This window comes from Cnephaeus nilssonii (genome assembly GCF_951640355.1).
Source record: "Cnephaeus nilssonii genome assembly, chromosome: 10".
NCBI classification, from domain to species: domain Eukaryota; kingdom Metazoa; phylum Chordata; class Mammalia; order Chiroptera; family Vespertilionidae; genus Cnephaeus; species Cnephaeus nilssonii.
The window spans coordinates 31,311,751-31,335,119 of NC_137081.1; the positions used below are offsets into that span (position 1 = coordinate 31,311,751).

The window sequence follows — 23,369 nt, forward strand, 5'->3', positions numbered from 1 at the left end:
CTGGCCAGCCGCAGGCACCCAAGACCCAGGCTGGCTGCAACCACAGGGAACCATGGATGTGTGGCTTCACCTGGGCCACAGCCGCAGGCGCCCCGGACCACGGGGCGAGCGGCTTGTCCCTCTCCCGGGCTGCAGGTGCAGACACAGCCGCTGGCACTTGGGACTGCGGGGACCATGGGGCATGCAGATTGTCCCTCTCCCGGGCCACCGGCGCAGCTGCTGGCACCCGGGACCACGGGGCAGGTGGCTGTCCCTCTCCCGGGCCGCAGCCTGGCTGGTCCCCATTCCTCTCTCGAAAGCTCATTTGTGCCTGACTGGTCCCCATTCCTCTCTTGCGAGCTCATTTGTGCTTGGCTGGTCCCCATTCGTCTCTCATGAGCTCATTTGTGCCTGGCTGGTCCCCATTCCTCTCTCCCCAATGTTGAGTGTCTGCGCCTTTACAGCATGAGGGTGTGATGACCATTTGCATATTAGCTCTTTATTATAAAGGGTAGGATTGCTCAGCATCTTTCTTCAGCATGACAATCTCCAGAGCATGATATTCAAAGACCTCACCGACTCCTCCACTACTACATGACCATCTGCCACCATTCTCTGGTCCCCTAAGCCCCTACTCTTGCCACTGAAGGGTTTATTTGTCCTCACACTTCTGAGACTTTGCATATGCTTTTCTCTCTTCTTAGACTGTTCTTCCCTCATCTCTACCAGTATGAATCCTACTTATTCTTTGAGATCCAGCTAAAATACCACTTCTTCCATGAAACTGTTGTTAGTCCTTTATTCATTCATTTAGTGATTAGTCATTAAGTATTTGCTCTGTTCAATACAACTACATATGTACTGAAATAGAAACAGGTCATAATTTTCTCCTGATGGTGGATTTATAGGAGATTCTTTTTCTTCTCCTTTTCCCACCTGTATTTAAGTTTTCTGCAGTGAATGCATATCACCATTGTAGTAAGAATTATTTTGAGGTTCTTTTCCTGTTTTTTTTTTTTTCTTTTAAATAAATAGATGCGTGAGATTGGAGTTTGTTTGTAGGCTGTATGGGAAGGCGAATAGAAAAGGAGATATTGAAGACAAGGAAAGAGGAACAGATTTTTAGAGTCAGGTCATGAAGGAAGTGGGAGACTTAAAACCCAAACCCCAGGTGAGGGAATTGCTCCCAATCCTATATAATAAAGATGTAATATGCAAATGGTCGTTACACCGGAAAGCATAACGACCAGATTATGGATCAGTGGGAGGGTGGGGCAGTGAGCTACAAGTGGCGGCGGCGGCGGAGAGCTACAGAAGTGGGCAGGGCAGCAAGCTATGGGTGGGGGGGAGCTGCAGGAGGGCGAGGCAGCAGGTGGAGAACTACTGGAGGGTGGCAGCAAGCTACGGATTCGTGCACAGGGCTACTAGTAGGACTATAAGAACCACTAACTCACAAGCCTCGAGGGAGTGAAGATTGGGGGCCCCTGCTGTAGTCTGGGAATGGTGCAGGGTAGACAGCCTACAAAGGTGCTCAGATGGGAGGGCCCCATTCTCCCTGTCAGAACCCATTTTCCCGCCTCTCCATCCCTACAGCACCTGTCATCTGCACTTGGGAGCCATTTGTACACAGATCCATTGTCCTATTAGATTTTAACATCCTTATAAGCAGAGCCCATAGTTAACTAATCTCTTCCCCCTCCACACCACAGTGCCATGTAACCCCCTAAAATGCTCAGAAATGATTTCATAAAGTGAATTGCATATCTGTTTTCACAGATCTTTGTTGAGTTGGTCTGCTTAATTAGAATGGCATTCCCCTTGGTAAGGCATTTTTATCCACAGCAGCTTTCTCAGCCCTCTTGAGCGCTATCCTGGGAGTTGAGAAGGACCTTCCACAGCTCACGCAAGGAAGAATCGATGATTCTCATGACTCCTCCACAGAGGTTCACTCCACTGCCTCCCATGCTCTCCCTGCCGCTGTCACCCCCACTGCCACCCATGGAAATCCTATGAAATGTGAGAAATAAAATATGCTTTCCGGAGTCATCATGGTGTCTGCAGCCAGCTCACAGAGCCAAGGTTCATGAGCACCATTGTGTGACTTGGGGCTTCAGTGGTAAAGAAATACACTGTTTTGCGTCATCCTCGGGCACTACAGTGGGAGTCTTGCCCAAGAAGCTCCAGTGAGAGGCAGTAGCTTCAAAGGCTGCTTCTTAAGAGTAGTAGAAAAGTTACCAGAATGCCCACCTCTAGTCCTTAGCAGAAGCAGGACAGAATTGCTTTATCTCGGGCCTATAAAGACCACTGGGGACCAGAGGAGTCTTTGGAAAACTGCTGTATTCTTGGTCCCCTGTGTCCCAGTTTGCTAATTAAGGCCCCAGGCAATTAGAGGCTTCCCTAAGGTCACTTCAAGGTAACAGCAGACTGAATCGTGGACACTGATTTTGCTGTGAATCCTTGAGATTCAACATAAAATATTTTCAAGGAAAAAAAGACATTTACCATTTATTTATAAGACTGTCCTGCTAAAATGATTTTTAATCATCTTTTCTCCTGCATTTAATAGTTATTAATAGTGAACTTGACTTAAATCTTAAGGACTTGAGTCCTGAAGTTAGTTATCAACATAACACGTCACTTCGCTGGGTGTCTTTAAGAAAAGCTGGACCTATGTTCATGAGAGCTGGTTTAGGTTGGTCTTGTTGAAAGGCTGGGTCTGCCCTTCCAGTGTCGCTCAGTGGTTGAGTGCCAGCCTATCAACCAGGAGGTCATGGTTCAATTCCCAGTCAAGGCACATGCCTGGGTTGTGGGCTCCATCTCTGGTGGGGGTTGGGGGGGGCATGCAGAGGGCAGCTAATTGATGACTCTCATCATTGATGTTTCTATTTTCCTTCTCTGAGATCAATTTTATATATATATATATATATATATATATATATATATATATATATATATATATATATATATTTTTTTTTTTTTTTTCCTAATTTTTAAAGAGAAAGAAAAGCTGGGGCTGAGCTAACCTCACTGGTCTTAGAAATCTGCTTTTGTGTTTCCTGGGTCTGTCTGAAGCCAGTCCTCAGAAGGCTTTCTCCGTGGCTCTCCAACATTTCCCACCCTCTCCCCCACCTTTAACTTCCTTCCCTAGTTCCTTAGGCCTCCCAGCCTAACTACCAACCTGAGATTCCCACTGCCCCTCCCCACCCTCATGCAACTGTCATGGTAAAGGGAACACTTTTCAAGGGCTGCTCAGGCTTGGGGCCTCACCCACTGTCATAGAAATGGAATTCTTGTCTCCTAACCACATCCGGGACCTGAGGTTCCTCTCACATTCCTGCCATTTTCTACAGTTGCAAGGCAAACACTTAAGGAAATTCCCTCATTTCCTTCCTCTTAGGCTGGAAGTTTAGACAGTTGACCTTTAGACAGGTCAAGATGAAAAGGGGCCTGATTATTGTCTGGGGGTTGGCAGACTAGGATGATGGCAGGTGACGTGAGACAGAAGAGCTCACGGTTTACTCGGGCTTTTTTTTTTATACAAACATTGCAGAAAATTCTAACACATAAACAAACTGCCTTATAAACTAAAACAGGCTGGCAAATGCATGGCCCAAGCACAGGCGCGTCCTCCATGCATTCTGGTGGGCCTAGTGTGCCTCAGGGCCTCTCCACACAGTAGGAAAGGACACAGCTGGGTCTAAATGAAGTGAGTTGCTGACGGTTCTTCCATCTTGTTTTTTACTCTCTAATCTCACCGAAGTCTTCTCTTTTCTTTAAAAAGTGACCTGCACCTTACTTAATTACTGTGGGCCTAGTGCAAGGAGTAGGCCTAGGGGATCCTTGCTTGCTCCTGAGCCAGCCACCACCCCACTGCCTCTCCCCACTGCAGTCCCCAGGCCCCCATCACAAACATGTTGGTCTCTCCTAGCTGCCTTCAAGCCCCTCCTTTTTCTGCCCAGTCCCTTTTCAGGCATGTTCTTCTTGGCCCCTTGGACTTTTCTCACCGCTGTGCCCCTCCCTCCACCCCCTCGACGATTGCCTTGTGTTCCAAGCAGCATAAATTCCCCATCCCCACCCCTGGCCACCTCAGACTGGTTTTATTCCAGTCAGGAAAATGTTTCTTCCTAATACTTTTTTTTTTTTAATCCTCAACTGAGGATATTTTTCCATTGATTTTTAGAGAAAGTGAAAGAGAGAGGGAAAGGCAGAGAGAATATCGATGTGAGAGAAACACATAGACTGGTTGCCTCCTGCAGGAGCCCCAACCAGGGCCTGGGCTGGGGAGGAGCCTGCAACCAAGGTAGGTGCCCTTGACTGGAATCTAACCCAGGACCCTTTGGTTCACAGGCCAACGCTCTATCCACTGAGCCAAACCAGATAGGGCTCTTTCTAATACTTAAAAAAAAAAAAATTATATACAGAAAACCAGAACTGCTGTAGAAGTAATTTTGCACCTACTTACTTAAAATTACAAATTTACCCATTAGCAGTTTTTGAACCAGAAATGTCTTAATGAAGCACTGACATTTTTTAGATGATAAATTTTATAATGTATTTAAATAGAATTAAAGTTTTCCAACGATATGGTGTCCTTACAACATGGTATCTATAATACAGGCGTCCTCAAACTACGGCCCGCGGGCCACATGCGGGTGTTTTTGCCGTTTTGTTTTTTTTACTTCAAAATAAGGTATGTGCAGTGTGCATAGGAACTTGTTCATAGTTTTTTTTAAACTATAGTCTGGCCCTCCAACGGTCTGAGGGACAGTGAACTGGCCCCCTATTTAAAAAGTTTGAGGACTCCTGCTATAATATATGGAAGGCTGGTATATGAGGCATACTTCCTTTCCTTTACTCCACCATCTTTGTCTGTTATGTGACCTTTAGCTAAAATATAATACAAGTAACACTAGATTTTGAGCCTTAAGTCTTTAGACATAGATCTGCTCGTGGCTGCCACTTAGAAGCTTTTTCCCAGCCTATTTTTTCAACTGTAAAATGGGCTGAATAATGCAGTCCTCCCAAATGTGTTCAAGAAACTGTGAAAGGTTGTTCAGTAGGGGTCAGGGCCAGATACTCCGAAGTGCTGTCCACAGCAGTGTTGTTATTTCCTGTCCTACCTGGGGCCAAAAAGTAGGTCATGAGATAGAGTGTTTGCTCCATTCTGACCACGTTTTCCTCCTCATCATATGCCTTCTGTAGGCGTTGGCACAGAATTCAGTCTGACATTCTAAACAATGATGTCCTCGAATGAATGCAGGAAGCTTGCCACCTGCAGACAGCCAGTGACCCGTCCTGTGATTAAGCGAAGGACAGAGGAAGGACATGATCTTCTCTCTGAAGGGTTTTATTTATGAAACTCCTCATGGCTTTTTCACTTTTTCCGTGAAAAACTCTGTCCTTTTGTCTTCTGCCACTGGCCCTGGTTCTGGACGGGGCGTTGATGTGAATACAGCTTCCAAATTGGAAATTAATGAGGTGTACCTTCCAGAAAGGCCTTCTTTCCTTGCTGTTAGGCATGCTGCCCCTGGGAGCCCCCATTCCTGGTCCTTCTTTCCCTACTGCCTTCTCTGTGAGGCTGTGGGGGACATCCTTGCTTCTCTGCTGCCTCCCCACAAGGTGGTTTTAGGCTAGTTTTCCTGACCTCAATTTTTTTAGTCCCTGTGTCAGGGTGATTCCAGAATCACTGGATTGTGTTAAAGCAGGGTAGGTTCTGCTGCCTGAGGCCACTGTCACATGGCCAGATAGTTCTCGATGGCTCTTCAGAACTTTCACTTCAACCCGTTGTGGGTTCAAAAAGAAGGGCAGTACAGGTTTCCTGGGATGCGGGCATTATAGGAAACTTCTCATTAGTCGCAGATCTGGTGGTGGTCATGTGTGCTGTTAAGATAGGTATTGGTGGATAAGGAAACCAGCTGAAGGAGCCAAGGTGCCTGTTAGGAAGAAGTGGCTCAAACTAAGATAGTGCAAGCAGCGTGTGTTAGGGAGCTCTGATAAGGAGTGTAGACTTCCAGTTCTGCCAGGTTACAGATAATAAATGTTAAGAACTGGCATTGATCCCAGGGCTCTTCCACTTTCCTCATGCCTTTGAATCCCACTCAGGACCCTTATTCTTTGCCTTCTACTTGGCTCCATAGGTTGGGAATATCTGATCCGAGTGTTCTTGGCTTGCCTCATCCCCTCAAGATCGCCTTTCTTGCCTCCCCTATGCTTCCCACCTCCCCTCCAGGTCCCTGCTCCTCTTTCATGGATGAGTCACCTACTGGAGTCCTTTGGCTCAGGACCCATTCGTTCTCCGGCAACGTCGGTCCTCCTTTTGTACTGGCTTCTCCCCTCACCCTACAAACAGCAACATCCCTGTCCTTCCATCCTTGTGGAATCAGCCATCCACACATTGCCACCACTGCTAGCTAGCTGTCCACCTGTCCTAACCCCACATTTTCCAAACTTTCCCACATATGCCTCGCACAGAAGATGCTGCTTTTTGAATGGCACACGGGGTGTGAGAGGCCGGTGGAAGGCAGAGCTCTGGCTGCCAGATGACAGTGTCTCTATAATCTGTCTGTAGCACATGCCTGAAATCTACCTAGCCTGTACCATATTCCCCCCCTAAAATAGCCTTCATAAAGCTCACCAATAAGCAAATGCTCAATACAAGGTCTTTTCCTTTGTTTTCATCCTCCTCAACGTCCAGGTGGCATCTGACATAGCTTAGCGGTTAGGAGCTCAGGCTCTGGGGCTGAACTGCCTGGGCTCAGTTCCTGGCCTTGCCATTCATTCTCTAGCAGGTCACTGAATGGGTCTGTGCCTTAGTTTCCTTGTTTGCAGAGTGAGGATAATAAAACACCTGCCTCATACGTTGCTGTGTGATGAAGTAGTTTTATGGAAAGTGTAGAAACAGCGTCTATCTCATCCCAAGGGCGATGAAATGTGCCTGTTGCTGCTTCTAAGCACCCCTTTCTTCCACCCTGTCTCCTGCTCTTCCTAACAGCGGACACTCTTGAATTTTCTCCTGTCTTTTTGAGTCCTCTTGTTTTTGTTTGTTTTCAGCATCCAGCTTTTCTTTTTGTTCCCCAATATGAAGGAGTTTGTGGAGAATACGGCCTTCTCTTTCTTTCAGGTCCGGGAGGCCATCTTCCCACCTCCAAACCAGTCATTGCCCCAGGGCTATACCCACTGCCTGTAACTTGGCATCATCCAGGTCTCCGCCCTGCACCTCAGGCTCAGGAGTCCCCCGAATAGTTTAAGGTTTATTTTATTTTTGTTTTAAAAGTAATAAATGCTCATTATAAAAAATAGAGACAAACTGAAAGGATAAAATACAGATCAATGGTAACCCATCCCTCAGCAGTATCACTGCTTAACTCAGGTGTGTGTGCTTCGAGCCCAGTGGATCTCAATCTGCTCCGATAACCGCAGGGGACATTTGGCAACGTCTAGAGATGGTTTGGTTGTCAACTCAGGGCTGGGGAGAGGTGCTAATGGGCAGAGTTGAAGGATACTGCTAAACACTTCACAGTGCACAGTACAACCCCACAACAATGAATTAGCCCAATAGTGCTGAGGTTGAGAAATACTGTTCTGGGCCTTTGTTTTTACATCAGTGCCCCAAAGAGAACAAGTTGAACTTGGCTTTTTCTTTCTCCTGCATCCTTCTCTCTGTTTCTAGGGGCCTCACCTTTTCCCTTATCCCACATCACATCCATTACCAAACCCACAGACTCCCCATCTGCACATCTTTGGCATCTATCCCTTCTTCTCTTTCCCAGTTTTGACATTGATGACCACTTACCCAAACGCATGAAAAAGCCTCCTAAAGGCCCTTCACCTCAGTCTCCTGCTTGGCTTTGCCTGAGCCCCTGTGCTCGGAGAAGTCTGGAGACTCCATGCCTGCCCAGTCCAAGCCTGGTAGAGGCTGAGCTCGCTGAGGGCAGCAGCTTCCATATTGGATCAGTTTTTGTACCCAGCCAGAACCTAACACCATTCTGAGCAAAAAGCCAGCGCTCAGGGAATCTTTGGAGAATGCATGTGGGTGAATGGTCACATGTAAGAAAAACCTGAAAACCAATTCCTCACAATCTGTCCTCCTGCAGATCCTTAGTGAGTGGTTTGGCCGGACCATCATCTGCTCCTGCACCAAACTGAGCTACGAGCACGCACAGAGCATGATTGAGAGCCCGACTACGACAATCCCTGAGCAGGAGCTGCCCCCCATCTCCCCAGAGCACACCAGTGAGGAGGTACACCAGGCTGTCTTGAATCTTCACCGGATTGCGAAGGAGTTACGCAAACAGCGGTTTTTGGACGGCGCACTGCGTTTGGATCAGGTCAGTCACTTCCTTTTTTTAGTGCAACCAACAGATTTGCTTTGTACCTGAACCCAGCATGTCTGCAACTCAGCATGGTAGTCTTGGACTCTTCCCTCCTTGTTTCTTCAGTCACTGCCCTGAAACAATGTCCTCCAAGGTAGGCAGGAACTAACTCCCACTCCTCCTAGCTCCACAGGCGCCTGAGGCCTAACACTGTGAGCTCAGGCAAAGGGTAGTGTCTGGGTGGCTGTGAGACCAAAGCTCCCAGCTGGCCTAACCTGGGAAGGTATGTCCAGTATTTGGTCCTCACCTTGGTTTCTACTGTTAATCCCTCTTAACTGAGCTGGGAACAGGAAACATGGACATGTAGGAGTTAACCAGTATCTGATTATGGGGCTTAAAGAAATAAGTGTTTCTTCTTATCCCTTGTCTTCCCAAAAGAATTATGTTTACAAATTCCAGATTAATATCTGAGGAAGCACAGAACTGGGGAGACTATAGAATGCAGGCTATTGAAGAAAACAATGTCCCAGAAGGGTATTGATGGCTCTGGAATAGCACAGCCATGCCAGCAGTTCACTGGGACTTAGGCAGCTGTCATTCAAACCTGGCTGAGTTGCTATGTCTGGTAACTCAGTTATCTGTATCTCATTGGCCCTCTCATTTTATAAATTAGAAAGCTAAAGCCCCCAAAGGTTAAATAAGTTGCTTATATGCAAGAAATCCAGATAGCTAGCACTTTGTTCACCTTTCCTCCTTTTACGCCATGCTGACTTAAGAGAAAAAGTTTCCTTTCAAGTGAGAAAAACAAGCCCTCAAAAGTCCTACTTAAGTTCCAGTTAACGAAGGTTTGAAAATAAGGGATTTGCATCCTTGGAGTTGAATCCTTGGTTCTCTAGATGAGTGTGTGGACCAGGACTTTAGGAGGAGCACATCAGTCTCCTGCGACAGAGACACCGTGAGATCCTTTATAAATCAGCTCAGTGGCCCATTTGGCAGTCACTGCATTTGTTCTCATGTGCCGACTGCCTGCATTTGCCTTCACTAAAATCCATTTTTCTTCGGGGCTTTGGCATAGCCTGCTGTTTGAGTTGCTCTCTGATGCTGTTTGCCTCAGTTCACGATATCCACGTTTTTGGTGGCAGTCCTAAAATATATATATGCGTTTTTTACACTAACCTCAATTAGGAAGGTGCTATGAGAGGCCTTTGTAAGAGGGGACACCATCCATGTCACACAGTGTGCCCTTGAATGCAGAATAGATCTGCTAACCCAGAAGTCACCTTTCCAAGAAGTCAATTTACCGTGATGACTTTCAGAATGGGTGAGATGGAGGACACTAGCATAGTACCTGTTTGTCAGGTAAGGACTCAATGGTTTGGAGGTCATAACAACTTCAGAAATGCAGAGCAACTTGACCACTGGGTGATTGCAGTTCACACCTTAGACCAGAGCTGCCACACTCACGTCTGAAATGGTGCACCCTCAGCCCTCAGGGCTACCTGGGCTGGCCTCAGTTCCTGGGGACCACCTGCTAGCAGTCCTGTCTGCTTATCCTAGCGTGCTGTCAGGTACTAGCAAGTTCTGTATGTACTGTGATGTGAAACAGATGGGAAGCTCTGCCTTTGAGTTCGGATTACCTGCTCCAAATGTCTCTTTTATCTGGAGCTTAAACCGAGTTGTAAAGAGATTCTAGCTCAGTGAAATGATGCTCCTTTATGCCATTGCCCGAAAGCAAGTGTAGGTGCTGAGTGCATTCTTTGTGCTTGTGGTTGGTTGAGTTGAGTAACATACCTTCCAGGTGGTTTCTTCCCACCTTCATGTTTTCTGCTGCCATGTTAATTCTAGAGTTTAACACATGCATGTTTTATTTTCTTTATTATACATATGTTTATATATATAATATATATACATATGTTTATATGTATAATATATATATACATATGTTTCTTAAACAGAGATTCTCATAAAGGGACTTTTATGTGTTTGTAGTCAAAGTAATCATAATGGATTATAATCATATCTAAATCTGAGTTTTGTGGGGTGGGGGGCTATGGGAAGCCCTTACACCCTGTTCAGATTTTTCCTGGACGACTCAGGCCTGCCCTACGGGCCTTGGGAGTGCACAGAGCTCCCTGATCCCCATCCTCCCAGGAGCCTCCTTTCCAGAGATGAAGATGCCATTAGTTGACTCTGATGTGATGTTCTGTGTCTTAGCCATTGCCTTCATAAAGGATAACAAAGGGAGGGTAGCAGGGTGCTAAAAAGAACCCCCCCAACAAAAGTCAGGAAGCTACACCTACAGTTTTCCGGGGCTTTCTCCAGGCTGACACCCTTAGTGTGGTGACAGCACTCAGAGGGAGGCCCTCCGTGGGAGGCTTCTGAAGAAAGGAGCCCCACTGCCTGAAGGAAACTGGGCCACTTCAGGATCCACAGCATGTGAGAGGGTGGATATGGCTGGCTCCTGCTGAACCTTTGACTTTCTGAATTAGAGAAAGTTGTAGTGAAGAAAATTTATTTTCATCTTCTTAGTCAAATTCCTCTAAACTAAAGGGGCCTTCATTAAATTCTCAGCCATCTTACATGAATCCTGCCTAGCACAATTTTGAAGCTCAAATTAGTGGCCATTTCTGTGAGCAAGATAAACTCATTAATGGAAATAATTTTTAAGTACCTTGGGATCCAAGCTGCTGTGGAATGCTATTATGGACTAGAGGCCCGGTGCATGAAATTCATGCATGGGGGGCGGTACCCTCAGCTCAGCCTGCACCCTCTCCGATCCGGGACCCCTTGGGGGATTTCCGACTGCCGGTTTAGGCCTGATCCTGGGATCGGGCCTAAACCGGCAGTCGGACATCCTTCTCACAATCTGGGACTGCTGGCTCCTAACTGCTCACCTGCCTGCCTGCCTGATCGCCCCTAACTGCCCCTCCCCCCCGCCAGCCTGATCACCCCTAACCGCCTCTGCCTGCCGAACTGATTGTCCCCAACTTGCTACCCCCACCAGCCTGGTCGCCCCCAACTGCCCCCCTCTACTGGCCTGGTCGCCCCTCACTGCTCCCCTGCCGACCTGGTTGCCACCAACTGCCCTCCCTGCCATCCTGGTTCCCCCTCACTGCCCTCCTCTGCTGGCCCAGTTGCCCCTCACTGCCCCCCTCTTCTGGCCTGGTCGCCTCTCGCAGCCTGCTGTTTGGTTGTTTGGTCGCCCACGCAGCCTGCTGTTCAGTCATTTGGTCGCCCCTCACTAACCCCCCTGCTGGCCTTGTCGCCCCATGCAGCCTTCTGTACAGTCATTACTGTGAGGGTGTCCTGACAAATTTGCGTATTACCCTTTTATTAGTATAGAAGGCCTTGCCTAGCCATCTTTTAAGTTATGGGTCTGCAGGCTTCCTCTAAAGGGCAGATAGTAAATATTTTAGGCTTTGTGGGCCATAAGGTCTGTCTCCAATACTCAGCTCTGCTGTCATAATGTGAAAGCAGCCAGAGATAGACAAACAAATGAGTGGGGCTGTTCCAATAAAATTTAAGGACACTGAAATTCAGAGTTCATATAATTTTCATGTCACAAAATGGTATTCTTCCTTTAATTATCTTTCATTTATTAAAATATGTAAAAACCATTCTTAGCTTCCATACAGAAGCAGGTGGAAGGTCGGAGTTGGCCTGATGTCCATGGTTTTCAGACCCAGTCAGCTCTTAGCAGCTCATCATTGCTGCACTGAGAATTGGACTGGGTAATGGGAATAGTTGTGCTAAGTTAGCTCTCAGGATGGTTTCATGCAATTAAGTAAAGTATTCCTTTGATTACTGCCATGCTTAGCAGGTCCAATTGATGGCCAGAAGTAGAGGAATAAATCAGTTTAGCACCAGTTCCCTTACCCTATTTACAGTCAAGTAGCTTTAATTAGCCTGAAGCAAAAAGAGCAGTGGTTTTAATTTCCCACCTCTGCAAGCTCCGCAGCCTCTTTACAGTCAGTCTCCTCCTACCAGCCCATGTCCCTGGGCCCACTTGCAGAGATGGTGGCTCTGCCATCTTGTCGGGTACACTGAGGGTGGGGATTGCTCATGGCAAAACATGGCTCTGATGCCATGGTAGCATTCTCCCCCCGCCCCTGTTGTTATATGTAGCAGTAAGTTATGTTGAGTCATGCATTTACAAATTATAGTTAAGAATATTTTTATTCCTTCTCTCCAATACAGTTATTTTCAAGAAATGAGCATTTTAGCTCTCTGCTGTTTAATTTTTATCCAATATGGTATTTGGTACAAGATAGAAGGATGGCCTAATCATTCTATTTGGCTCTTCTTTGGTCTTATTAGTTATGCCATCATTTTTGCACAAGAGTAAGCTGTTAATCAGGTAGTTGGATATGTTTGTAGAATCAGTCTCGATTCTCATAGTCACAGAGTCCTTCATGCAACATGGCTGCAGAAGGCATTCTTCGGGTGCTGGAGATGAAGGATGGAGGAATAAGACTTGGTATAGTGGAGGAGCCAGCAGACCACCCAGAAAATGAAAAGTGCCACAACAGAGCTCTCACAGAGTGCAGTGAGACTGTACTGGAGTGGACCGGCCCGGTTTCAGACATCAGAAGGTTTCCCAGCAGGGCAGTGTGCCCATGAGAGCTTTAAAAAGACTTGAGGGACTCACCAGGCTCTGAAGGCACTGGGGGACCTGGGGAGTGCATTTCAATAAACTACTGGTACAGGCATGGGAGGAGCAACAGGTGGCACATTCGGGCAGTGGCCAATTGCTCCAGATCATGAGGTATATAGTGAAGAGAGGAAGCAGCTAGGGAAGAAGGCAGAGGCTGGGCCTTGAAATCTGAGGGAACCATCTAGGGGAGCCATGGAATTATTTTAAATATGGAGGTGACGTGATCAGAACTGTGTTTTATAAAGTTTACTAGCTATAGTATGAAGAGTAGACTGAAGGAGAACAAAATAAAGGATTCTTTTATTCCAAGAGAGAAACAATGAGGGCCTGACATAAAGACTGTAGGGAGAGAAATTTACAGATCCAAGAGAGGAAGGAAAATCGGTGAGCCTTGACCAACTAGACTTAGGAAACTTTACCCTGTCTCTGGTTATCTCCTTAGGACATTCCTGGAACAGTGATGATAGGGTCAGAGATACAGACATATTTAAAAATCTTGAAATATTGTCACATGCCATTCTAGAAAGGTCATACCAGTCTATGCCCCTTTCAGTAACCTGTGAATAAGGGCAGAAGGGGAGAAATGCTGGCAAGCATTCTTTGCCTACATGGGGGTGTTCATGTCTGTCCATTTCTCTCTCTTTCTCTCTCTCTCTCTCTCTCTCTCTCTCTCTCTCTCTCTCTCTCTCTCTCTTCATGTCTAGGTTTGAAATGTCCCAGTGACTGTGGTCTTAAATTATTCCTTCATCTTTGTTCTATGTGTTCCTATTTGCATTAGCCATTATAAATAAAGAATGCATAAAACTCCCAAGGGTCCTAATATTTTAAATGTCTGAGAGAAGAGATTGAAAGCATCTCGCTAAGCCCTTGCTAACATTGAGACTGGAGATCTCCCGCCCACAACTACAGTTCTTCCCACTCTCATTAAAATTAGAGATCTCCCGCACCAAACTACAGTTCTTTCCACTCTCATTAGAATTAGTACAGAAACCCACTGTATTTGGAATGGTGCTGAGAATTCTTGTTGTATTTTTAGATCCTCAGAGAACATTTGTAACTTCACTAGCCTATTTTGTTGCCCTAACTTCTGTGTGTAACAGCTCTCAGGCATTGTTTGGGTTGGCTGCACATGAATAATCATAAGGAAATCTAATTAACTTAAAACTGAGGAGGATAAAATTGCTCATGTAACCTGTGCCACTGTAAGAATGGTGCCACTCTTTTTAAGGTGGTGATAAACAGTATAAGAAGACTTCTAGAAATTCAGGACTTCTGTTTAAATGTTGACTGTGCATTACTTCAGCTGTGGAGATAGTTCTAGAATCCGTGAGGTTTAACGAATCTTTATCACCCTGTCATATTTTTCTCAGTTACCATTTTCATAATAATCATATTAGCAAAATTTTTGTTTAGATTCATCCAGTTTATTTATAAATATCTCTATAGCCAAAATTGTGCTCTTGAGCTCCTCGGTCCCCAGGTTTTTGAGGATGGCCTCTGGAGGAGAGCGGAGCGGCTGGAGAGGGGACACGCTGCAGCCTCGGGCTCCACGGAGCATTCCCAGTCAGAGGGCATAGAATCTCTCCTGTGAGGGGAAAAGAGATTGATTCAGTTGTCATACTTTAATTTCATATGGAATCAGGGAAAACAAGCCATATGTATGCATCCCACGGCATGAACAAAACAGACTTGAAAACTTGACCTAGTTGTATGTAAGTACCACTAATTACAGCTACTGTGTGAGCTGATCACTATTTGTGGCTTGTTAACATACGCATAAAAACTAACATATATCATTAAATTTCAGAGTAACTCTGCCGAGCAGCTTGTTATTATAAACCTAAACTCTTCATGTACTCACTCTTCCTTTAGGCACATCACGGAGTCATTTACTCATAATTTTAAAAAATTATAAGGGCTACAGGTAATATTATTCTGGAAGTTGTTAAAAATACAGACTCAGACAAGATCTCCAACCCTCACTAGACAGATATTTCTTGAGTTCCTATTGTGTTACAAATTCTGCTCATAGTTCTATGAGGAGCCTTTGGCAGTGGAAGACAGACTTTCTGTCCTAAAATTGCACAGTGAATTTGAGAAAAACTCTGTGTACTTACAAGAAACTCCAATAAGATAAAATTGAGGGCCTACCTAGTCGGCTGACACAGGGCTGAAGGAATACAAATCTGATGATTCTTAGGTAGATGAGATAAGTGAAAGAAGGCTAACTTAGAATCAGTGAGGCTTAACGAATATTTATCACCTGAGTCACAGGTGATGAAGTGAAGGTGTGACTGGGGAAGAAGAACTGAAAAACGTGGGATGCCCACCCTGTTGAGATTTTAGTGTCTGCAGCAGATTGGTTCCCGGACACCCCACAAATACCAAAATCTGTGGTGCTCAAGTTCCTTATATAAAACTAGTGGCCCAGTGCACGAAATTCGTGCACATTAAAAGGGAATTAATTAGAGGAAATATTTTATTTTATTTTATTTTTTAATATATTTTTTATTGTTTTTTTACAGAGAGGAAGGGAGAGGGATAGAGAGCCAGAAACATCGATGAGAGAGAAACATCGACCAGCTGCCTCCTGCACACCCCCCACCGGGGATGTGCCCGCAACCAATGTACATGCCCTTGACCGGAATCCAACCCGGGACCCTTCAGTCTGCAGACTGACACTCTATCCACTGAGCCAAACCAGTTTTGGCTAGAAGAAATATTTTAATATTGCTATTTGCCCTTTCTCTATTATGGAAGTGTCAGAGATGAAAGAAAATTAGTAAAATATATATGAAAATAATATATAAATTTATTAATAAATAATAACAGTGTCACATCCCCCAGCTGGCACTGGGCTGGGGACGCAGCCTCATGTCCCCCGATCTTGCCACACATGCGGCCCTGCCCACCCATCCCTGCCATGCACTCAGCCTCCTACTTGATCGGTCATTACAGCGTAAGGGCGTCATGACCATTTGCATATTAGCTCTTTATTATATAGGATGGCATAGAATGATACATACAATGTCTGCCTTCCATATCCAAGTATTCCCAACCCTGGACTGAAAATACAGCTGGTTAAAGCCACAAATGCAAAATGCATGAATTCGAAGGGCCAACTATATTCCATCACACTCTTCTCTGAGTTCTGAACCCACTGAGAAATAGACATGCAAATCAGACTGAGATCAAAATATTCCATCTATTACTGATAAAGTTTGGTTTAGAGAAGCAGCTTGAGCAAATTCAGTGTTTTGCACAGTGCTTGGGAACAACCCAGAAGAAAATGTTATAAAAAGAAACTCTGGCCCTAGCTGATTTGGCTCAGTGGATAGAGTGTCGGCCTGAGGACTGAACGGTCCTGGATTCAATTCCGGTCAAGGGCACATGCCCAGGTTGCAGAGTCCCCTGCAGGGGGTGTGCAGGAGGCAACCTATCAATGGTTCTTTCTCATCATTGATGTTCTCATCTCTCCCTCTACCTTCCTCTCTGGAAGCAATAAAGATATATTTAAAAAGAGAAACTTTGATTGGAGGGATTAGAGGGAGCAGAAGGTAGCAGAGAGAGAACCATGCCCTCTGCCAGCCACACCAGGGACTCCAGGATGGTCCTCACGTGACCTTTGCTGCTAGGTGCCCTCAGTGCAGTGTCTGCTGGTGAGGACCAATAGCGGGTACTTCTGCTCTTGGTTGGAATGATCTGTATAACTCTGAAGACTGCTTTCTATATGACTTTAGAAAGTAATCTTGGCTCCTGCCCCCTTCCAGAAGCTTTTTACTTGCTTTCTGGTTCTTTCTGCTTACTATTACCCAGGCTCATTTCTGATAGGTGGGAAAAGCCCTACTCACACCCTCCCTGACTCCCTAAAGACCTTTCTTAGCTTCTAGGAACCTGAAGAGCGAAACTCCACATCCTGTTGCAGAGAGGTTTGCATTGCCCGCCCCCCAATCCATTTCCTCCCACTTGGGGCTCCCTAGCTCTTTATTTACACCTGTTACCCCTTTTAAAAAAAAAACACACATTTTTTATTGATTTTAGAGAGAGGAAAGGGAAAGGGAGAGAGAGATAGAAATATCAATAATGAGAGAGAATCATCGATCGGCTGCCTCCTGCACACCCCTCACTGGCTAGTGAACCTCCTGGTTCATGGATCAATGCTCAGCCATTGAGCCACACCGGCCAGGCTACAACTGTCACCCCTCTTGATCACATTGTCACATTGCCTTGTTATTTTCCACTGTCACATTGCCTTGTTATTATCCACTGTCTCCTCTAGACTGAGTTCCTTAAGGGTAAGGACAGCGTCTTTTCATCTTTGTATCTCCAGCTCCTACACAGTGCTCATTTTTAACCAGGCGTTTCAAGGTCTGTAAGGATCTCTGTATATATTGGTCTTTTTAAAGAAGTGTGATGGTTGTGACCTGAAAGAGGTACTGTGGCTAGAGGAGAGAGGTGTGTTTATGTAAGAGAATTAAATGCACATGATGAATCAGAGAAGCTTCCTCCCCTTTTGAATAAAAGGGTTGGGTGTTTGATTGCTTGCCAGGGCATACAGGGTTTAGAACAAGGTGTAATGAGGACTTTCTCAAGGTGGAGCTGCCTGGACAGGTGCGAGGAGCCAGGAAGCCTCAGCACCCCGGGGGGCTGGCAGTGCTTCTGAGGGGTCCTGAGCAGTCTGTGTTCACCTCGATATCCTCAGACCAAGCTGTGCCCCTCGGCGAGCCTGGCAAGGACACTCTCTGGAAGAAGGCACTGAGACCCCAGGTGCCTCCCTGGGAATGGAGAAGCTCAGGCTTGTCAGAGACCTGGCTTGCCAGCACAGAAAGGTGGCGGGGTGTGTGTGTGTGTGGGGGGGGGGGGGGGGGTGGCACCAAATTCCCCCACGTGCCTCTCAAAGAGATTCTCTCTGGGGTGAACTAAAATGAGCTGCTATGCCCATCCCCATGACAACATGAAAATGATTTGTCTACCCCAGTGGGATCCCTGGTCTAATAGTTCCTCTTAGAATTTGATCAGAGCCTGGTGTTACTTCTAATGGGAATGATTTCAACAAGATCGGTTCTGTGTTAGTTGTTGCTGGGCTTTCTGAGAAGATAACTCACATCACAGTTGGAGTTGAGAGTGTGCCCGATGACTCAAACTTAAGTACCTCGCATTTCCAGAGGGCAGTGAAGTGAGACAGAGGGCTCTCACACTGACAAGATGATGTATAAGACACTTCTGGGGGTCAAGCAGGGCAGCGGCAAGTGCCCCATGTTCCTCTTCAAGATGTGAGCCTTCAGGTTAGTGGCCTTGACAGACGGAGTAGATTTGGCTCCTCCAGGCCTGTCTTTCGGATTAGGCAGGGCTTGGACTCTCCCTTTCTATTCACAGGACACCCTGCATGTCCCCGCCCTACCCCATGTCACACCCACGTCACTCAAATGTGAGCCAAACAGCTACATAAGAGATGTGGAATCCTTTGACGTTAGTAAAACCTGCACTGGGAAAGGCATCCTTGCAGCTGATCCTTAGATTTCCACCACGACTGCTTCTTGGGGCAGGCCCAGTTGAGTTTGACTTTTATGGTTCAGTGAATTGGGGCTCTGTTCCTGCTCTGTCCTAAACCCTGCTGCCAGAGATTCCCCAAATATGCTTTCACCTTCACTCAAGAACCTACAGTCTCCTGAAACAACTTTCACGGACCAGTAAGATTTCCATAAATATTCTGGGACAAGATACAATGGCTAGGTTTTAATTTTGCTGAACAAGGACATTTTCCTAAAAGTCAGTTACCATCTCTTATCTCCACGATTTTACAAATGAAAACATTTTAGCACCAAAATGAAGGAAATAAAGAATTTCATAATACGGGGTTGTCTTTTATACTGATTGAGCTTTTAGGAAAACCTTTTTCTCTTTTTGTTGATCTCCAACCAGCCTTTGAAAACTACTGACTCATTCCATCAGATCCAAACACCTCCTGGCTTTGGAGGCCCTCTGTGATGTGTCCTGTGTTTGGTACTCCCTATTTCCCAGCCACATCTATACCTTCCTCCCTTGTCCTTCCCTGCCTCATGTAGTCCAGGCCTCCACTTGCTGCCCCAGTCCCACAGACCTCCTTCCTTCACAGAGGCTGCCTCCCACTCTCCTTCCCAGGTGCTGGATGGAGTACTTGTTAGGTTTGCATTCGCTTTGTTTTTTAGTTTTGCTCTTTATTCCCTTCCTGCTTCCTCCCGCCTGCATTCTGGATCACCAGCTGTGTAAAAGGCAGATACCTCTCTGTCACTTCTTTCTCACCCATAAATTTATGCACTGGCACACCAGAGGCATGCTAAAAGCTGTTCCCAGCACTCCAGGTCACCTGAGGTCAGGGGGTGATTGAGGACACACTGCCCATCTCCAGTCTAGAGCTTAGAGATGTGGTCCTGTTATTTCTCAAGGTATTTCCACATTTTTAGTCCTAGACAGTTTGGCTCGATGGATAGAGTATTGGCCTGTGAACTGAAGGGTCTCAGGTTCAATCCCAGTCAAGGGCACGTACCTCGTTTGCAGGCTCAATCCCTAGCCCCGGAAGGGTGCATGCGGAAGCCAACCAATAGGTGTATCTCTGTCACATCGATGTTTCTCTTTCTCTGTCTCTACCCCTCCCTTCTACTCTTGCTAAAAATCAATGGAAAAATATCCTCAGGTGAGAATAACAAAAAGAAATGTCCATATTTTTAAAGAATGGTAGTGTTGCAACAAGTTTGTTTTGTTTTGTAACACTTATACCATTCCCATTTTAAATGACATATGACAGGCATTTTTTAACTAAGGAGATTTGAAGCACCTTAAAATTATTTTGTAACTTCCGAATATCCCCTTTACCTTACCTTTTAGGAACCCCACATGTTTTTTGACTACCTACTAGCACAAAGTACTAGGTATACTGGTTCATAATGCCAGATTTTGTAATCAAAGAAAACATGATAATTTCAAGAGAAACATCAAAAGTGCTTTATTCAAAGTAATGTCCACATTTTTCCATTTTTCAGGTAATTTGTGGATACCATCCCAATAGAACTTTTCTGTTTTGAGGCAAACCATTCAGAGACCCAGTTTTCCACTTCTTTGTACGTTTTGAAGTGCTGCTCAGAAAGTGCCTGTGCCATTGATGGGAACAAGTGGTAATCTGAAGGAGCAAGTTCTGGTGAATACAGTGGATGGGTTAATACTTCCCAGGCAAGATCTTTTAAGGTGTCTTTAACTGGTTTTGAAGTGTGTGATGGTGCATTATCTTGAAGCAAAATTACTTTGCCGTGTCTTCTGGCCCATTCTGGTCGTTTTACAATCAAAGCGTGGTTCAAATTGATTATTTGTTGTTGGTAGCTATCAGTATTAATGGTTTTACCTGGTTTTAGAAGCTCATACTACACCACACCTTCCCAATTCCACCAAATGCAGAGCATTGTCTTCTTTCCAAAGTGATTTGGCCTTACAGTCGATGTTGATAGTTGACCTGGATCAACCCATGATTTTGTGCATTTGGGATTCTCAAAATAAATCCACTTTTCATCGCCAGTCACAATTTGATGCAAAAAAAAAGACTTTCGTGCCATTGAAGCAACATTTTACTGATGACTTTTCGGTTTTCCATTTGTCTTTTGTTCAGTTGATGTGGCACCCATTTTCCTTCCTTTAAAATCTTTCCCATTGCTTGTAAATGATTGGAAGTTGTTCGCTGAGCAATGCTTAATTTTTCTACAAGTTGTTTTTGAGTTTGACACATCTTCATCCAATAATGCTTGTAATTGTTGGTCTTCAAACTTTTTTGGTTGACCTGGACGTTCTTTGTCTTTCACATCGAAATCATCACTTTTGAAGTGTTTAAACCAGCGTTCACAAGTATTTTGAGATGGAGCATGTTCACCATAAGCTTCCTGAAGTATTCAGCAGCACTTTTCTTCAAAATAAAGTAATGAATTATAACTTCCCGCAAATGCTCTTTATTTGGTACAAAATTCGACATTTTTAAGTATAAAAATATCTATGATGTTAACACCTTCAGCAAATTTGACATATGAAGTTTTGAAGCTTGTTGTCAATACAACAAAATAGCATACATTTCAAATCGCATATATATCAACATATGTGTAACTCCATCTATTGAAAAAAAAATCCGCATTATTAACCGGTACACCTAGTAGTATGCTAGGTGTTGGGGACAAAGAGAAAATTGGATCCTGGTCCCACTCTCAGCATGGCTTAATGCCTCATGGAGGAAACAGACACATAGAAGCCTGGACATGTTGATTTGGGCTGTGTGGAAGTGGTTGCTTTGGTGGTTTACATGACACTAGCTATGGTATTAAGGAGCCACCTTCAAATTTTGATTTGGAATAAGGTCATTCTGATTTAAAAATTTCTACAAAATAGAAATTAGCAATTTGCTGTATAAAAATGCTAGAAATTCTGAAAATAAATTAGAAATTATTTAAGCACCCCTTGAATTGTGACCTCCCAGTGTCAAGGAAATCTGCCTTGTGGAAGGAATGAGTGCAGACCCAAAGGGCAACACCCAGGAGGGAATCCCAGCAGGTCTCTTACCAGCTTGTCAGCATTACATTGGCAGTCTCCTACATAAGAACATTTGCTAATGATTCACAATCTACTGGCTTTAAAGAGCTCTTGATCAGGGAGCTGTTACTGAGCTCTGAAAACTTGGGCTTGGCCATCAAACAGGTTGAAACTGATTTTCTACAATCAGTTTCCTTCTGTAAATAATAAGGAGTTCTCCCCTTCATTCTCCTGCCCTGTATCCCAGCCAAGTACTGGGACTTAGCCCTTTCTGCAAGCTTCCGGCCAGCCAAGCCCCCAGGTTTGCCTGCCTTCCTGGCTGGCCTGCAGAACACACTTGTGAATTCAAGTGGAGGGGGAGCAGAGCGCTGCCTGAGCTTTCCCCCTTTCCTCCGCCTGCCTGGCTGTCCAGCTTTCTGGCCTGGATTCCTGACTCCTTATTGCTGAGGACTGCTTGGTCCCTGTGGAAATCTGTCCTGTGTGCTCAGAAGCCTAACTCTGAACTCCTTCTTGGCACATGCTTCTGCTCCGACTGCCCAGGGCCCAGTGCCAACTCTTCTGTGGCCACCAACTTCAAGTCAGTGACTAGTTACAGAATGGAGAGCTCAAGAGCACAGCCCTTGCCTCAGACCACCGGGGTTCAGACCCTTTTTCACTTTGCTGTGCAACTTGAACTATTCCGTGCCTCAGTTTCCTAATATAGTAATGAATAAAATGAGATACCATATTCTGATATAACATTTGGTAACATTGAGATTTCACCTCACCTATGTCATAGGTTTGTTGTTAGGTCATGAGTTGTACCCATAAAACACTTAGGAAGGACAGTGCCTGACCCATAGCACCCTGCAGAAGTTAGCTGAATGGCCAGATGGCGAGAAAGGCCCCATTTTTGTCCTCACAGAAGAGCCACCTCTATCTGGGAAGAACCCAGCAAGGGCTATAGTACAGGGGTGGTGGCCACCAGAAGAAAAAATTATCCTATTTCAGATGGTCTGGATGGAGGGGGAGGATTTGACATGCAGGTGCAAGGGCAAGGAAGGGTTCTCCCCTGCTCCACAGGGAGCGGGCCAGGTTGGGCGTGTGCAGGAGTGTGTGGCAGCCAGAGCTCATACTGGGCTGTGCCGTAGAGCATCAAGAGTTGGCATTGGGTTCATTCACAGGGCACACCATGCAAGATTTGTGAGCAAGGGAGGGAAGGAGAGGGAGTTCTGCACATCACGCTTCAAGTTCCTCAAAGAGGAACTGCAAAATACTCCACTTGTATAAATATACCATGCTTTATATAACTCTTTCGTAATATTGTTGTCATAGGTTGATTTTAGTTTTTATATTGTACATAACATGGCAATTATTCTTATGCATAAAATTTGAAAATCATTTTGTAAATCAATTTGAAAATCAATTTGTATCTCCTTAGGAGTGCATTCTAAGAATTACTGAATTGAAGGGAATTTATTTTTTTTCTGTGATACATTTCTCTTTTTTATTAACTTTCGTTATTTTATTATAAAAGTAATACATGTTTATTTTATGAGAACTTAGAAATTAATAAGTAAGCCAGAAATAGCCATTCGTCAGTCACCCATCACCTAGCAATAACATTTTTCTATGTATCCTAAAAAGTGTACATTCTCACCCTAGCCAGTATGGCTCAGTGGATGGAGCGTCGGCCTGGGGACTCAAGGGTCCCTGGTTCGATTCTGGTTGGGGGCACATGCCTGGGTTGTAGTCTCGGTCCAGCGTGCAGGAGGCGGCCGATCGGTGATTCCTTCTCATCATTGATGTTTCTATCTCTCTCTTCCTCTCCTTTCCTCTCTGAAATCAATAAAAATATATATATTTTTAAAAAAGAGTGTACATTCTCAGAGCTTTCGGTACAA

At 45.2% G+C, this 23,369-nt stretch overlaps 1 protein-coding gene across 6 annotated transcripts in view; it reads left to right on the forward strand.

Moving 5' to 3' along the window:
* DIS3L2 (DIS3 like 3'-5' exoribonuclease 2) overlaps nt 1-23,369 on the forward strand; it is a 345,537-nt gene that overhangs the window by 264,835 nt on the left and 57,333 nt on the right. For all 6 annotated transcript variants that reach the window (XM_079782043.1, XM_079782046.1, XM_079782041.1 and 3 more), the window contains one exon: nt 8,073-8,306. In XM_079782043.1, coding sequence (XP_079638169.1) covers nt 8,073-8,306 — 234 coding nt within the window. The remainder of the gene's footprint in view (nt 1-8,072; nt 8,307-23,369) is intronic.